Below are 18,525 nucleotides of genomic sequence, written 5' to 3' on the forward strand. Positions count from 1 at the left end.
GATTTAATTAAATTAATATATATGCACTCAACATAGGAACACCAAAATATATAAAGCAAATGTTAACAGACTAAAGGGAGAAACTGAAAGTAATACAATAATAACAGAAGACTTTAATATCCCATTTTCATCAATGGATAGGTCATTCTGACAAAAAAAAAAAAAAAAATCCATAAGGAAACATCAGCCTTAAACAACACATTAGACCAGATGGACTTAATAGACATACAAAACAAACCATCCCAAACCAACAGAATACACATTCTTCTCAAGTGCACATGGAATATTCTCCAGGATAGATCACATGCTGGGCCACAAAAGTCCCAATAAACTAAAAAAAAATTGAAATCATATCAAACATCTTTTCCAACCACAATGGTATGGAACTAGAAATTAATGACAAGAAAAAAAGGGGAAATACAAAAACATGAAGACTAAACAACATGCTACTAACCAACCAATGGGTCATCAAAGAAATCAAAGGAAAAATCCAAAAATAACTAGAGACAAATGAGAACAGAAATACAGCATACCAAAATCTATGGAATGCAGCAAAAGTGGTTCTAAGAGGGAAGTTCACAGGAAGTTCACCTACCTCAAGAAAAGAAAAATCTCAAATAAACAATCTAACTTTACACTTAAAGGAACTAAAAAAAATAAGGACTAACAAAGCCCAAAATTAGAAGAAGAAAGGAAATAACAAAGATCACAGTGGAAATAAATGAAATGAAGACTAAAAATAAAACAAAAATGATCAATGAAATTAAGAGCTGGCTCTTTGAAAAGACAAACAAAATTGATAAACCTTTAGCTAAACTAGCCAAGAAAAAAAGAAAGGGGAATCAAAGAAATAAACATAAATGAAAGTGGAGAAGTAACAGTCTCAGAGAAATATAAAGGGTGATAAGATAGTACTATGATCAATTATATGCCAACGAGCTCCTAGACATCCTAGAAGAAATAGACAAATTCCTACAAACATACAATCTTCTAACACTGAATCAGGATGAAATAGAAAATCTGAATAGAGAGATTATTAATAAGGAAATTGAAATAATAATTGAAAACCTCCTTACAAACAAAAAATCCAGACCAGATAGCTTCACTAGTGAATTCTACCAAATATTCAAAAATTTAATACCTAGTCTCAAACTTGTCCAAAAAATTTAATACCTAGTCTCAAACTTGTCCAAAAATATTGAAGAGGAGGAAAAGTTTTCAAACACATAGCTAGCATTACCCTGACACAAAAACCAGGTTAGGACACCACAAAAAGAAAATTACAGGCCAATATCCCTGCTAAACATAGATGCAAAAATCCTCAAATCAAAAGCAATAATACATTAAAAGGATCACACACCACAATCAAGTAGGATTTATTCCAGGGATTCAAAGATGGTTCAATGACCACAAACCAATGGAATACATCACATGAACAAAATTAAAAATACAAATAATATAATCTCAATAGATGCAGAAAAAGAATTTGACAAAATTCAACATGCATTTATGATAAAAATCCTCAACAGTGTATACAGAATGAACATACTTCAACATTAAGACATATATAACAATCCCACATGTAATCTCATACTCAGCCATGAAAATCTAGAAATATTTCTTCGAAGTACTACCCAAAGCAATTAGGCCAGAACAAGAAATAAAAGTCATCCATATCAGAAAGGAAGAAGAAAAACTCATTATTTGCAGATGATATAATATTATATACATAAAGCCTAAAGAATACACCAGAAAATAATTAGAACTAATAAATGAATGTAGTAAAGTTGCAGAGTATAAAACCAATATACAGAAACCTGTGGCATTTCTATGCACTAATAACAAAACATCAAAAATAAATATTTTAAAATTTTTTTCACTTATAATTGCATTGAAGTAAAGAAGTAAAGACCTGTACATGGAACTATAAGTCACTGATGAAGGAAACTGAAGAAGACATAAATAAATGGAAAGATATTTAATGCTTATACATGAGAAGAATTAATGTTAAAATGTCCATACTACCCAAAGCAATCTACAGATTTAATACAATCCCTATCAAAATAGCATTTTTCATGAAACTAGAACAAATAATACAAAAGTTGAATGGAACCACAAAAGACCCCAAATACCCAAAGCAATCTTGAGAAAGAAAAGCAAAACTGAAGGTGTCACACTTCCTGATTTCAAGCCATACTATAAAGCTCTAGTAATCATATTTTTTGTACAAAAACAGAATATGGATCAAAGGAACAGAACTGAGAGCCCAGAAATAAACCCACACATATATGAACAATTCATGTATGCAAAGGAGCCAAGATCATACAATGGAGAAAGGACAATATCTTTAATAAATGATTGCAAGAAAACTGAACAGCCACATGCAAAAGAATGAAAACAGACCACTATCCCACTGTCTTTCACTACACACAAAAATTAACTCAAATGGATTTAAAGACTTGACTGTAAGACCTAAAACCACAAAATTCCTAGAAGAAAACATAGGCAATATGCTCCTTGACATCAGTCTTGGTGACATCTTTGTGAATCTGACTCCAAAGCAAGGAAACAGAAGCAAAGATAAACAAGTGGGACCTCATTAAGCTAAAAAGCTTCCGCGCAACAAAGAAAACCATCTTCAAAATGAAAAGACAACCTACTGAATGAGGTAAGATACTTGTATACCATACATCTGATAAAGGGTTAATGCCAAAAATATATAAGGAACTCCTACAACTCAACAACAAAAACAAAAAAACAACCTAATTTAAAAAATAGGCAAAGGCTCAAAATAGACATTTCTCCAAAGATGACATCCAGATAACCAACAGGCACATGAAAAGATGCTCAACATCACTAATTATTATGGAAATGAAAATCAAAAAAACCACAGTAAGGCATCACCTCACACCTATTAGAATAGCTATTATCAAAAAGACAAGAAATAACGAGTGTTAGAAAGGATATGGAGAAAAGGGAACCCTCGTACTGTTGGCAGAAGTGTAAATTGGTGCAACCAGCATGGAAAACAGTATACAGATTCCTCTATCCTGTGATTCAGCTATTTTACTTCTGGATATTTATCTGATGAACACAAAAAGTCTAATTAGAAAAGATACATGTACTTCTATATTCATTGCAGCATTATTTACCATAGCCAAGATATGGAAACAACCTAAGTGACTGATACGTGACCAGATAAAGATGTGGTATATTTATACAATGGAATACTACTCAGCCATAAAAAAGAATGAATTCTTGCATCTGCGACAACATGGATGGACCTTGAGGATATTGTGCTAAGTGAAATAAGTCAGATGAAGAAAAATAAATACCACATGCTTTCACTCCTATGTGTCATCTAAAATAAAGAAACAAATAAAAAAAATAAAAACAAACTCAGAGTTACGGAGAACAGATTAGCAGTTGCCAGAGGGGATGCAGATGGGGGAGGGTGTGTGTGAAATGGATGAAGAAAGTCAACTCTATGGTGACGGATGGTAATTAGACTTGTGGTGATTACTTTTAGTGTATACAGATGTCGAATTATAAAACTGTACACATGAAGCTAAATAAATAAATAGAAGAAATATTAGTGGTCTCAAAACCATATGAATTTGAAATGGACAAAAATGGCAATTTGCTAGTCCTGTGTCAACATGTGGGGCTAACATTGAACTTGTTGCTATACTCCATCTGAGTGAGAAGTAGTGCAGTCTCAGCCAGCTTTCAGACTAAGCCTTATTAGAGAGATCCTTCAAAAACTCAGTTTAAAAATAACAGAATGGCCAAACGATTTTCAGTCTAAAGACCTCTGTTCACTTTGCCAACAGGAACACTGGATGTGCACAGGTGAAATGGTAAAGAGGGTGGGTGGGGAGGAGAAAGTGTAGCTGTTTGGTTTAATAATGACAGAAGGAAAATCCCTCCCAGATTACGTATAGTGTTTGTCTTACTGGATATCCCCTTAACTGCTAGGACTACAGATGCTATTAGTTAAAATGCATATTAAGCTATCTGGTTCTTCTTAAAACCTCATCAGACCGTTCAACTTCTAAATTTCTATTAGCAACAAATTCGAATGGAAACATCTCAATTCTGTGCTTCTGTGAGAGGGTTACAATTGACTTAAAGTTTCTGGAGGAAAGTGGGGTGATCCCATGCCATACTGAGAGACATAAAATGTACAAAACCTTACACCACCATTTTTCCTGTTGAATTATAAAGTGTGAAACAAATATTAATAGCAATTTCCAAAGGAATAAACTTACTTTCAGTGCAAATAGGACAGCATCCTTTTCTGTTGAGAATTTTACCCTAATCAAGAGGGGGGGAAAAAAAAAACAAATTTAATGTTAAGAAACAGGGTCTGCTGAGGACAAAACTGTTTTTAAATCTAATACCAGTTAAACCAATGAAACCAGCCCAAGCTGTATTTGAACTTAATGCCCAGTGATGATGATGGCAAAAATGAACTTTGAAGTATCAGGTTCTAATGCCAGGCAAAGTCATTGAGAAAGCTTTCCTATTCTTGTCCTCTGAGAACTGTAATATCCAAGGGGCTCATTGGTGTGATTTTTCTTACACGGAGGGAGGATGGAGACCGTCTGGATTCAACCTTCTCACCGATATCCAAACTACCCCCCAGAGAGTGAGCGTACACACATAAAAATGGGAATCATCTGTTATCCTCTCAATCCACGGAAGGCTTCATTCTGTCTTTGCTCGTCAGAGGGGCCCAAACAATAAATCATACCCCAAGCGCAGGCCTATGGAGATGGACGATGTCTGTGCTACAGAACAAATGCGGTCAGATTTCTTCTTTCAGAAAAGTGGTATGCTATCCATGTTAAGTCACTGTTCAGCAGTCAAAGCCAATGAAGTGGAGGGTTTTGAAATGCTGAATAATTTTCCATTACCTTTCTGGAAATACAGTGTAATCTCCTATATTCCATTTCTTCCAATTTTTTAATGCATGGCATTAAAAGGAGGAAACACATTCTCAGGGTTGATATCAGAGAATGGCATTGTCTTTTCACTGAGACTCACAGAGAAAAAGAAATGTGGTCAATTGCCACTAGCGGTCAATTGCATTGAAGAATAGATTTAGATCCTTAAAAAAAAAAAAAAAAAAAAATCCTACAGACTTTAAAAATGTTTGTTGACAGTTGAAGAACTAGAACCACATCTCATTTATTTTTGCATCAGCCAGGGCCTAAACTGGTACATTAAAGGCTATGAGAACTTTGAATGAGGTTTAAAACTTGGCCACACTCAGCCCTCCCTGGTTTGGGGCATTATGACATATTTTCATTGCCTACAGCTCAATTATCTACGGCTTTTTTTTTCCCCCCAAGATTTTACTTATTTATTCATGAGAGACAGTGGGAGAGAGGCAGAGGGAGAAGCCGTCTCTCACCCGAGCAGAGAGCCCAGGCAGGACCAGATCTCAGGACTCTGGAATCATGACCTGAGCTGAAGGCAGACACTTATCTGCCTGAGCCACCCAGGCGTGCTCTATTTTCTGTTTCTATTTGGCACAAGAGGCCCCCTTCGGTTTCTTGTGACTGAAAGCAGTTGAAGAAAAGACCAACTGAGTTTGGCTCCGGGCCGATGGAGGGGTAGCTCCAGGGGAGCACAGTAAAGTGCTCTATCAGAAGGAGGCAGAGCTACCAGAACCAAGGCCCCAACAAAGGGTGACTATGTGATCCCCTACATCTGTACCTTGGCAGAAACTGCCATCTCCTTTCTCCTGGAACTGAGTGGAACTGGTAATCTCACAGAATCACATAAGGAATAAATCAGGCACAAGCTAAGAAGTCTAGGCTCCCAAGGTCCACATAACTAGCTGTGGAGCTCTGGACACTTTGTGACCTCACTGGTAAGAAGGGTTTAGTAACAGCACCAACTCCGAGGGGTGGTCTCAACATTCAACAGGTGAATTCCTGCGACTATAGGGAAAGTCTCTGTGCATATCAGTGATGATGAGACGGCAGTGTTACAACAATCTGTCCCCACTGGAACCCCTCACAGCCCTTCTCCTCAAAGGTGCTCCTTGCCTCAGGGCTGGGGGGGAGGGTGGAGGAGGAGGTAAAGGAGGGAGGGGTCTGCCAGGGAGGATGGACAGGAAATCCCACCATAAAACCCTTCTTCAACAAGGCACACATACTTCTGGAAAAAGAGATGAAGAGCAGCCAGGAAGGACAGAGCTGGGAATAGAGTCTGCTTCTTTAAAAAAAAAAAAAAAAAAGGACTTTTTTAAATTTCCCCAGGCAATGCAAGGGAGGGGAAATAAGCATTTAACAGCATTTCCCTGGTAGAACTAAGTTATCTTCCAAAGTCCTTGTGCTGGCCTCTGAGGAAGGAAAGTGTGAACCAGAGGAACAACTGGAAGGATGCCTAGAAACAGAAAGGTGGCCCCTGGGGCAGGACAAGCTTTGACAAGACTAGGAGGGGGTGAGGTGGGAGAGAGGTCTGCACTTGAAGAGACGGATGAGGTAGTCACAGAGGAGAAGCTAAGGAGATGCCGCCATCCAGCACGTTGACCTCCCCCCAGCAACAGGACAATGAAACCCATCAAGGCTGGCACACGCGGGGAGACTTGAACTGGAAAGGCCGCCGCGGCCTGCTGAGGCTAGTTACTTGAGCCACCAGGCTGGCAAAGCATCCTGTTTTTGTCTTGTAGAATAAGGAAGCCCATTCTTACCAACATGTGCCGCCGGAGTTCATTAGCAGCGAGGGTTCCCCAAGGACTGGCATAAATGATATGATCCCATTCTGCCCAATGAATATTTATAAGCAGACCATGTTCAAGTCTACTTATTGTGTTTTTTTTTTTTTTTTCTTTCATGGGAGGTTTTCAGTTTTCTGTCTGAGGCTTTTTAAAGCAAGACTAATTAGGGTTTTTTTTTTTTTTCCTTTTTTTTTCCTCCCCCCCTTCATTCAGTTGTGCAATAGCAACAGCTGTTGTTTTTTGTGTCTCATTTGGCGCTCAAGTAAAAACAGCAACTTTTTGTTTATAATAATAACAGATGTGAATAAAATTAAAAGCTGTCCATAACAGAGAAGGGAGAACTATGTCCTGAATATATGGATATATTTTTTTCATTCACTGGAAGGTACTGAATAGGTTTGACATTTTCCCAAAATGCATAAAACCTTGAGAGGTTTTAAGTTGCCGAGGTGAATTCACTGAAGCTCGTGCTTTAGAAGATAATGGTGGCTTTATTCAGAGTACTGGAACTGTAGGTTTCTGAAAAGAGATATTTCCATAGGGGCGCTATTTCCATTTGGGGCTACAACGGAGGCCAGGGTTAGGGGAGGAAAATGCAGTAGAGGGGTCGGGGGGTGTTGCTAGGCCACCGGAGAAACCCCTAGAGGAGTTTATGACTGAACAACTACATATTGCTTTGAACTGCTGAGGGAAGAAATCCCTAATTTAAGAAGAGAAAAAGAGAAGAGAAAAATGGGAAGGTTGGTCATGGTGTTCAAAGGAAAACCCAGCAGAAGGAAAAAGAGAGCAGATCTAACAGGAGTTGGAGACATTAAAACAATGTGGGAAAAGTCAACGAGGAATAGGAGATTTGGGACAAGTGCAAGGTTTAGAGCTATTTTCACGTGAGACTAGAATCCGGGTGGGAAGTGCAGAAAAAGTAGGAGTAAGCCTTGCAAAGGGTGTTGTGGCTATTCAGGAACCTGGAAGTATCAACAGATCTGGATTTTGTGTTCAGAAGATGGCATGGGACCATGTCACATGTAAGATGTTTCCCAAGATCTTAAGGTAAAGAAAAAAAAATCAACCTGCATTCCAGACATACCTGCGGGCAACTGCTGATGGGAACACACTGCTTCTTTCGACACTCTGTCTTGCCTTTCACACAAGCACAGATGGTGCAATTAACAGAGGACCACATCTCTCCATCCTACAGGAGAGAGCACAGGATTCTGCTATCAGCTGGAGGCTGATGGGAGTTAATCCAACAGGCTTGGATTTTTCTGCCAAGGAGAGCATTTCTTACCCTGAGTGAGGGATCCATCATCAGGCTAAATTATCCTGAGGTGTCTATCTCCACCTATGTGATTGGAGGATGTGTGTGTGTGTGTGTGTGTGTGTGTGCGCGCACGCGCGCACCCCCTCTCCAGGATATAAAAAGAATTCTTGTGTGTCTAATCAAGTCATAGTTGCATCTTGCTGTTCCTGCCTTGTTTACTTAGTTTCACCCTGGAAGACAAACATGAGTTTTCATACATGATCAAGCAGCAAAGGTCTGATTTTCCTATTTGATAGAACTGAAATGTTTAAGCTCTCCCAGACACCAGAAGTCGAGATGTACAAAAGTAGTTAGTTTATTCCCAGATGGGTATAGTTCTGGACCACATAGGACAAGAACATGCCAAGAACAGAGGCTAATTCAAAGGACTCTCATTGCCCAGGCAGACACCTGAGCATCAAGCCATCCAAACATGTGGAGCCCAGACAGAATTCTTCAACATAATGTGTCCCTGCCTGTCTGATACCCTCCTCCCAAAAAGCTGGTTAGCACCTTGGAACACATTTTCTAGCCCAGAGAGGACTTTCTGAGGAATATATCTGGCTCGCTGAATTTATAATATTCAATTGCCAAATACCCAGCCCCAAGAAGCCCCATTCCTCCGGAGAACACACAGGGACGTGTGGCCTCACTTGTGGAAAAGTAGATTACACACAGGAGAGATGAGTCTGAAAATAAAACCCTTCCTGTGTTGGTAAATCTAAGCAGCAAATTTCCTTAAAAACAGAGAAAGTAGCTCAGATTTTGATGACGATTGCCCCTTCTCCCCTTCCTCCTCATTTTTTGAAGCTATCTTCAGGATTATGAGGGCCTTTTATTTTTCAGGAGAGAAAGGCCTAACTGACTATCGTAAAGTGCATCTGACTAGTCCAAATTCTCTGAGTGCACATTTCTAGGACTTGGTGTTTCAGAGATGACTCTCTGCAAACTATTTTAGGCTTCATTACATATAGGACCCTTCGTACAAGGAGCCTTGAAAACACTTTGCCCACAACACCAGCACGACAGGGAGTCTACTACATCTGGGTACTCAGGAAACAGAGGATGCCTTTATGTTTAAAGGACACATGAGAGGCACTGAGAAGCCTATGTAACTACAGCACACACATGACCCTCTTCTTTTGGCACGCCACAACATGTCTTCTTACTGATTCCATAGGGATCAAGACTCTCCCTCCAATTCTGTCAACGTTAAAGGAAATCTGGCTAAGTGCAGCATGAGGTGCTCCCATATCTGACTTGACTCCATGGGTCTCGGTCTCATGAATGTCCTGAGGTGGCACCTTCAGGTACAGAAAGACACCCTCCACCCAACAGACCGGACGGAAAGCCCTTTGGGAAAAGGCAACAATCTTCACCCTGATGTTCACGTGGTCACTGAGCAGCAACGCTAACAGAGAAGTACGGGGAGCCGCCGATGAGTAGCAGAGGGTCGGTGGCCAGTCCTGCTAGCTCAGCTGGGCCAAGGTGCTCTCATCTTCACTCAATGGTTGGGATGACATCAACATGTCACCTGGACATCTTCCAAGTAAGAAAAAATCTCTCTTTGGAAAAGCAGCTTTGTGAAAAAGTTCTAAAGTATTAAGCTATAGAACCACCGGGATCTTGGAGAGGGACATGGAGCGTCTCTGACTGAATGAGATGCCCTAATCACTAGGGCACCCATAACAGCACCACCAGGGCAGGGCATCTTCAGCTCAGTCCCAATCACTGGCCCACCACACTGGGCCATATGTTTCACAGGCTTAAAATACTTTGTAAAACAAAAATAAAGCCAAAGAAAACCATTTTTCCAAATAGTTGCCTCTCTGCCCCAGGTGTACTTGATTTTAAATATAGGTATATATAATATTGCAATATAAATAATTACATCTGCATACACACACACGACATATGTGTCTATAAAATGTAGATAACTCCGGCCTGCTTTTTATCTGGAGCTTTTTACATTTCCATATAGTATAGTGTTTTCCAGGCGCTTGGCTTGTGACATACCCGGAAAATCTTGTTGCCAAACTTGCACACCTTGACGTCCTCTGGAGGTACTCGCAGGAGGCACTCTTCACAACATGTCTCCTCCCCTCTGAGGCAGCCCCCAGGGTGGGAGCACTTCTTCTTACATACCACAGTGGAGTCCTGGGGGCCCGGGGGCAAACCAGAAATTAAAAATGCTTTCCATCTCTATTAAACATCCCACCTGACGTTCCTTTTAACACCCCACAACTAACTGCTTTTAAACATATTCTGAAGATATCACACTGTAACTTGTTGCAATAAATCTTTCTTTCCTTTCAAAATGTTGTTTGTTGATGAGATACTTGGACAAGAAAATGAAGAAGCTATGAGAAGTGTGATGTACCCTCGCTACGTTCCATGAGTCTATAACTCATTGTTCAAGAAACTTCTGGTTCCACTCCAGCCAGCGTGTGGCAAGTAAGTCTGGCTCACTAGGGGCCCGTCAGTTTCCTTCTTGCTGGCTTTTTCCTCTTGCAAGTCCTTCATGAGCATTGCTCTCCTGGGTCTCCTCTGGGACTTTATGCTACCTTCAAGGGGTTTAGCCTAAAGGCGTTATATCTAATCAAAAAAGTAAACATTAGGAGCTAACGTTCCTTCCTCAAGATGAAATTCTTTAGTGTGGGCTATGTTCACAGAAGAACTGAACAAGCAATTCCAAAACGGGCCTGGGCTCTAGGGCTCTTCAATAAAGTATGTAACCTTCACAGGCCACTTACAGCCTGAGAGCGATGAGTTTATATCTGTAACTTTAAGGGGTATGGCTTGCTTTCTAAAGAAGTGGCATGGTATGAACACAGTAGTCAAGTAAATTGTGCCTACTGATTTATTCAGCAACACATTGAAGTAACGTTCAGAGCTGTTTAAGAAAAGTCAACTTCTTCAGTTCCCCAGCCAACAAGCTGCAGTTTCACTGGAGTAGGTGGCCAGCTGGAAAGAATGTAAGAGCAAAACATTTCTGAGACTTGGTGGCAGGCAGGGTTGGAGGAAAGCAATGTCCCAAGTAGATGGGCAATTCCCTGACATTGTGGAGTTGGTGGGAGACCCATGACAGGGAAATGAAGAAAGACCAAGCCCTCTCCTACTAGTTAGCACTGAGAGAGAACTCACTTAAACAGGTTGTGTAAATCAACTGTTGATCTGTTAATCTTCTCTGTTAATCTTATGACTTTAAGAATACTCCTGGTATTCATCTACTATACTCTTACTGACTATCCATCTAAGATTAATATGACAATAAGATAACCCTTCCAGAAATGGCATTAGTTGTGTTTTATTTCTAAGGTTCTACCACATCAGACAATGGATAGGATTCAGCACTGGACAAGAACAGTTCATTTATTAAGTGTGTTATCTTATGCAAATCCGTCTCCTTGAGCCCAGAGTCCTCATCGTCAAAATGGAGGTGAGAATACCTACCCCTCAGATGTACTGTGCAATTTAAATGAAATATGTAAAACACTCGGCACAGTTCCTGGCACATAGAAATTCTTATAGGTTAATTCATAAATTGGAAAAGAAATTCACTGCCAAGCTGCATGTCTTGATTTCTAGCTTGAAAACAGGGCACTCCCTAGCTCTCACGTAATACATACTTTATGGTAGCAGATTTCCCAGCTTTCATTACACACACACACACACACACACACACACACACACACACAGGATACCCATTAGATCATAAGCCTGGGAGTAGTTTATGCAAGGAGAATATGGAGATGGAGGGATGTGCTTCTGTCTACAAGGAGTTCACAGAGCAAAAGGAGAAACAGAACCATGGGAACAATATAAATTACAATATAATGTCGCAAACAGTAAACTAGTAAAGGTATAGAGGTAACAGAAAAGAAGAGTAATTACCTACATAAGTGAGTCAGGAAAGCCTCCCAAGAGGAGGTAACGTGTGAGGTAGGCCGTTGTGTATGAAGAGGAGTTTGATAATCAAATGGAAAGAAGATGAGGACACACTCCAGGTACGTCAAATCTGAAGGCGCAAAGACCTGATACCATACCGTGCTCAGAGAACTATTAACCAGTTTCCTGCCCCTGCCGTGGCACTGGATGGAGATGCTGGGGAAGGAAGCTCTAAGCACAGAGAAAATAACACTGATTCTCCAAAATGACTGTAGCCTGATTCTTTAAGCATCCAATTTCCCAGAGATGACTGTGAATGCATACTCTGACAAAAGACAACCTCTTGAGGAAACAATACTCATTATACTTTTTTGAGCACTGGGGCATATTGCCTAATCTTCTCTTAAAGAATCTATGAGATCTAAAGCACTGAAAGCATTACGGGTTGTCAGTCCGCTTTCCTACAATTAAGGGAACTGGGGATGTGATGTGTTTCATCAAAGGTTCAGTACCCTCAAGAGGAAGCTCTGACCTGTGAAACTCTTGGAGAGGAAGAAAAGCTTGGGGGATGGAGGCCAAAGCAAACAGAAGAAATGGCTATAATGCTTAGCATAGGATAGTGCAAACCACGGACTAGAGGAAGGAGCCTGAGGAAAGTATTCTCAGGCTTAGGAAATACTCAGTGTTCAGTGCCAGGGAACAGACAGTTCAGCCCCTGTTGAGCCACCTCCCCTCCCCCAAAAGTAGTGCATGCTACTTACCAAAGCATCCCTCAAGTAATCAGGAACTTCTGAACTCTATTCCTAGCCACTGACTCATAGCTGTCATTGAGCAAAACTCCTCTCTTTCCCTCTCTAGCCCTTTAGCTGTTAAAAACAAAACAACCACCATCACCACCAAAATGCATTATTCTAAATTCATATCACTCAGATGGTTGGGTTAAATCACTAATGAATGATCCTAGTATCTCCCATTAGAATAATTCTCTTCTTGGTTTTTAAAAATAAATCACCACCTAAGCACAGTCAATGAATGTGTAATGTGCATCCCTTTAAAATTCTGGAGCTGTGGCATTCCTTCTGTACCAGTCATTAGACCTCTGTTGCCTTTGGAGGAAAAATAAGCAATGCCTCAAATAAGATATGGTACAATGAACAACGCATAAATACTCTCTTCCCAAACTATCAGGTTTATCTTTGTGAAGAACTGTAAATCCATGCCTTTCTTTCCTCCTCAATGTGATTAAAGTCATTTTTACTGTGAAGTGTGTCAGAGAATTATCTTGGATAGTTAGAGCCAGAGAATACTGCCACATTTATGTGTCTGATTTTAGAAAGTACCTCAGGATTGCCCCCTCAGAGTTAATTCTCACCTACAGAAGCTAACTTGTAGGTCCTGGGAAGATAACAGTGAATTATAATTTTTGATCTTATGTTCGAAATTCCTTGCAACCTTGAGTATGAGTTCAACTAGTAAAATGGCATTGATAATGCCTCCTTCCAGTAACATATTATCATGTTTGGCTATAATGTTCACACTAAAACCCCAACTGTAACCATGGCTGGACCACAGCCCCTCAGAACCACCCTACCTGGCAGGTGCATGCAGTGCAGTTATCATAGAGAAATGAAGATCCGTTATCATAAACATCACTGCGAAAGAGGCAGCTTCCAAATGGGAGGTCAAACACTTTCCTCTGACCTGGAAGGAAGGAACAGCATGGTGTAAGCAAGACAGAAGCCAGGAAGTCCCACTTCGGCATCAAAACTTGTATCACAGGGCTGTTAAACATTCTCACAAGACGAGGTAAATCAGGTGCACAAAAACAGTCCTGGGTCAGATGTTCCCAGGGAATCCCCTGAAGTCATTAATATAGAGAGCTTTTGTTATAGAGAGTTGGATTCACACTGAATCTTGTTAAGTTCAATAAATCTTTATTACCAGCATAGCGGACCAAGATAATCAGGTCTAAGCCGACCTGCCCTCATAGAGCTCACGGTCCTAGCCACTGACTCATAGCTGACATTGAGCAAAACTCCTCTCTTTCCCTCTCTTTCCCTTTAGCTATTAAAAACAAAACAACCACCATCACCACCAAAATGCATTATTCTAAATTCATGTCACTTAGATGTTTGGGTTAACTCACTAATGAATGATCCTTGGTCACTTGTAAAATGACACCAATAACGCCTCCTCAAAATAATACAGGACCCTCTCTACCTACAATTCTGATACTAGAGTATATAACCAAAAACCCTTTCTCATGGTTAGATAAAATTTAGCTAAAGGACTATATTTTACACTTAGCAAGTATTGATAACCCAACTAAGATGGGAATTCTTATGCATACACCCAGGGCCTGAGTTTCTTGAAGCTTGTGAGAACTTACAGACTAAATTGGAGGATTACCTGCAAAAATACGAAATTCAGCCTTTCTCTAGGCCCTGAAGCATCAGGAATCTGTGTGCTGGCCACCCATACCGGCCCCCCCCCCCATTAAAATCACTTCTGTTACATAACACCTTGGTTTTAGGATATTCTAGTAATAAGCAACATCCCTAGCCATATTTTTTTCTTTTTTTGTATTTACTAAAAAAAGGAAGGTGATGCATTTTTCCCTGTTGTAAACACTGTCCTCTATATTAATCTATCAGAGATATTTTTCTATCCTTCAAGAGTTAAAACTAGTGCTGTTTCAATTCTGCAATTTTTATAAATGTGATAATCTGGTTTGCCTTTTTCTTATCTTTTCTTTTTTTAAAGATTTATTTATTTATTTGACAGACAGAGATCACAAGCAGGCAGAGAGAGAAATCAAGGTCCCTGCTGAGTGAGAGCCCAACGTGGGGCCCGATCCCAGGATCCTGAGATCATGACTGGAGCCAAAGGCAGAGGCTTAACCCCCTGAGCCACCCAGGCATCCCATCCTTTTTCCTATCTTTTATCTACATGTGCTTCATGTACTTTAGAAGAGGCAGGATCTAAATATATAAATATAGTCCTGCTTCTTTCTCCACCAATCAAAAGACATCTTCTTCATGGCTGAGCTCCAAATGACCTCCTCAGAGGTCCTTTTACCTCAGAATGAGCAGCCCCTTCCCATGTTCCCACAACTTGTTGCTTTTACTACATTTATAGTACTCAGTACTGTGGCATGGCTGAAAGAATAAATGGCAAGCAAATGGATGGATGGATTGGTGGACTGATGCATCAGTAGATCACTGAACAAAAAGAACCTTCAACAAGTTTATCCCCCTGAACAAATGTGAACAAATGTGAACTAGATTATTACCCAATAAAAATATCATTTTTACCTAAAAACACTGATATGAAGCTGTAATCACAGAGCCTAGCATTCATTAAGCACCCCCCATAAGTGGCAGGTGATGGGTATTATCATTATTAGCAAGAGTGTAAATTCCATTATGATCCTAGGCTGTGTCACTCTGAGGGGCATTGAGTGCTCAGTGTACACAAACCTCTGATGGGTCTCTTCCTTGAAAATGAGAAAGAGAGGAAGAGAAGGTTGCAGTGCAAAAGGCAAGAGTAAGTGTTATAAATGAATCCTGGTCAAAGGAATATTTAACAGCAAATTGGTGTCCAACCAGCCAAAATATAATTACTCTAAGATTTTAGGACCTAGAAAGTATCCTAATGTTTCCTTTTCTGTCTTTTGTTGTTTGGGTATGTTTCTTTTTACCCCCAAGGAACACAAAATCTTACCATAATCTCAAAGTCATCATGGCCCAAAATAAGAACAAACATTCAAAATAGTGGTTCAGAGACTCCATATACAGCCTAATTTAAGCCATTTCTGCATTATTCCACTGGGATTTAGGTCAGTCAAAAAAGGTCTCATTTGGGAGAATTTGATTTTTCAACTTTCCTAAGACTTGCCATTCCTTTTGTAGTCTGTCTTATGACCACAAGTGGACAAAAAAAAAATCTGCATTCAATACAACAGCCATTGGTCATATGAGAAGTTTCTGAGCTGACTCAGCACATCCACAGTACGGGCTTCAAAGCATTAATCAAACCTACTTATCTTCATTGTCAGACCCCAAACGCCAACTCCCCTGCGAAGACTTTCCTGCTTAGATGGAATGCTGTGTCCACCATGACTAAAGGCATGATGATTTCAACCACAGTGAACTAGCTAGCACACACTGGCAACCCAAGAAGCACATATCTCAGTGGAAATGTCTTTAATCAGGCATGTCTAAACAATTCTCCTTTGTTCTTGTAATCATTTCATAGTTACTTAAAAAGGATTATGTGCGTGCATGCATGTGTGTGCGCATGTGTGTGTGTGTTTGTGCGTGTGTGCGTGTATACATGCGGCAGGAAGGTACACATTATTAGATGAAGATTTGGCAGAAGAATCCCTCGAAGAAGAGAAAACTGCCTTCATTTAACAAGACATCTCTATTTGACAACTTGGTTGCAGAAAAACAGACTCAGGCTATGGCTGTGATAAGCTGGGAATGAAAAACATCCATCAACAGGATGTTCTGGAATTGAGAAAATCAAACTATGACAGAAAGAAGGGATAAATCAAAAAAAGGTGTGGACAATAACTGAATAGGAGACTAAAGCCCAAAGACAAACAGTGGCACTCTCCTAAAAGCAAAATAGTTAAGACCTTTTATGCATAAAGGGAGTTTAAGGTTCCATTTCATGTTGTTCGCTGTCCTTCTCTTTAGTGTAATCACCCTCCTCATTGACCGCAAGCCTTCAATAAAATCTCCTACAAGAGCCTTGATTCAATAGCACCACAGAACGTGAAAAGACTGGAGAATGAATGTCCCTGGAAGCACAAAATGATGTTAAAGGAGGAGGAGAAGGAGAAGAAGAAAAAGAAGGAGGAGGAGGTGGGAGGAAGGGAAAGGGGAAGAAGAAGAAGAAGCAGAGGTAAAGGAGGAGAGGTTATTATCTGAGGAGGAGAAGAAGGAAGAAAATAAAGAGACAAACAGCAGGAACAGAGACACAAGCCAGTGGTACCCAGGAAATGTGTTAGCCTCCTCAAGGATCCTGGAGATGTAAGTGGGGTTGCTGGGGGATTCCAGTGGGAGATGTTCTATTGGATTCATATGATGGGGTCAAGCCACGTATATTTGAATATTAGTCTGACCTTGACTAACTCAAAAGCTTGAAGATCACATGTAAGAAGCTGTCATACAGATTATAAACAAGTGCCAAAGGATCTCTTGCCCTAGAGACTCTCCATCACAGGCTATCTCTTTTCACTTAGCGATGTGTGTGCCACTCTCCACATCACTAGGGAGGCTGAGCAGCAGCAGGTTAAAGCACAGGCTTAGGAATCACAGGGACTCATGCTCAGGTACCAACTCCATAACTCCCGAGCTGTGCCACCTTCTAGATTCTACTAGAGGTCGTATCTAGATTCTACTAGAAGTAGAATCTCCTGCAATTATACTAATCATAGCACCAATATTACACATCAGAATGATATATTTAACACCTATACAGCACAGTTTCCTCAGAAAATTTAATTAGAAAAAGCATATCAAGTGTTTTGCATGGTGCCTAGGACATAGTAAATGCTCAAAAAGAAATACCTAATCTTCCTTTTTTGTGGGCGATTTTTCATTGTTCTTCCCAAACATCTTGCTTTTGGTGTTATCCTCTTGCATGTTTTTGCCTCTAAAAGTAATACTGGTCTATATTCCTCCATGTGTTAACTTCATATGCCTTTAAAACTCTAATTATTTCTACTGATCCTCACATGTCCAGTGAAAAACAGTTTCTTCATTACTGCTCTCTCCGTCAAGAATTATTACCCCAGGTTGTCTGGCAAACCAGGTTTATGGCTACAGGGGAAGACAAGAGAGAAAAAAAACCCTTGTAGATGGGGTGCTTGGGTGGCTCAGTCAGTTAAGCATCTGTCTTCAGCTCTGGTCATGATCTCAGGGTCCTGGGATCGAGCACCGCATTGGGCTCGCTGCTTCTCCCTTTCCCTCTGCCTACTGCTCCTCCTACTTAAAAAAAAAAAAAAAAGAAAAGAAAAGAAAAGAAAGAAAGAGTCCTGTAAAGACCTCAGAAAAGAGATAAACTCCTAAAATCAGAGGAAGCAAGTATTCCTAATAAGTCATGAACTAGGACAACCTGAGACCCCCAACATAACAATGTGAATGAAGACTCTCAGCAGAAACTCCCAAGAAGGAATTACATTGTTCTTTGACCTGAAAACAGTCACTCACCCAAACATTTGGGGCAGCACTGTCCTGGGGGAGTGTGGCTAAGGTGCTGAGGACAGGAGAGAATGGGACATACTTCTCTCACGCACTGTGTCCTGCCTCCCTGAAGAAAAGAGAGAGAGAGAAAAAAAAAGCACATTTAGAAAAGTAAGTGCATATATATCATATAATCGAGATGTCTGGAACAAACCTAGGGCCTTTCCTGGTATTAGGTCCCTGTGGTGACTGCTCACATCTGTGTAATTTCTCCGAACTCTCCACTTCCTCTCCCTGTAGGCCACACGAACTACACCCTCTAAAAGACTGCCCCTGAAAAGTCTATTACAGCATCACCTCTCCCCACCCAATATCATCTTTATTTATCTTTTTCCCTCTTAGGACTAGCCAAC

The 18,525-nt window shown here is 40.4% G+C and overlaps 1 protein-coding gene across 5 annotated transcripts in view; it reads right to left on the bottom strand.

Moving 5' to 3' along the window:
• Positions 1 to 18,525, bottom strand: part of BMPER (BMP binding endothelial regulator) — a 247,090-nt gene that overhangs the window by 93,939 nt on the left and 134,626 nt on the right. For all 5 annotated transcript variants that reach the window (XM_082691759.1, XM_082691758.1, XM_082691761.1 and 2 more), the window contains exons 7-11: positions 18,140 to 18,239; positions 13,510 to 13,619; positions 10,047 to 10,187; positions 7,818 to 7,922; positions 4,272 to 4,317 (exon numbers count right to left, since the gene is read on the bottom strand). In XM_082691759.1, coding sequence (XP_082547885.1) covers positions 4,272 to 4,317; positions 7,818 to 7,922; positions 10,047 to 10,187; positions 13,510 to 13,619; positions 18,140 to 18,239 — 502 coding nt within the window. The remainder of the gene's footprint in view (positions 1 to 4,271; positions 4,318 to 7,817; positions 7,923 to 10,046; positions 10,188 to 13,509; positions 13,620 to 18,139; positions 18,240 to 18,525) is intronic.

The sequence above is a fragment of the Mustela nivalis genome (genome assembly GCF_964662115.1).
Source record: "Mustela nivalis genome assembly, chromosome: 12".
Lineage (NCBI taxonomy): Eukaryota > Metazoa > Chordata > Mammalia > Carnivora > Mustelidae > Mustela > Mustela nivalis.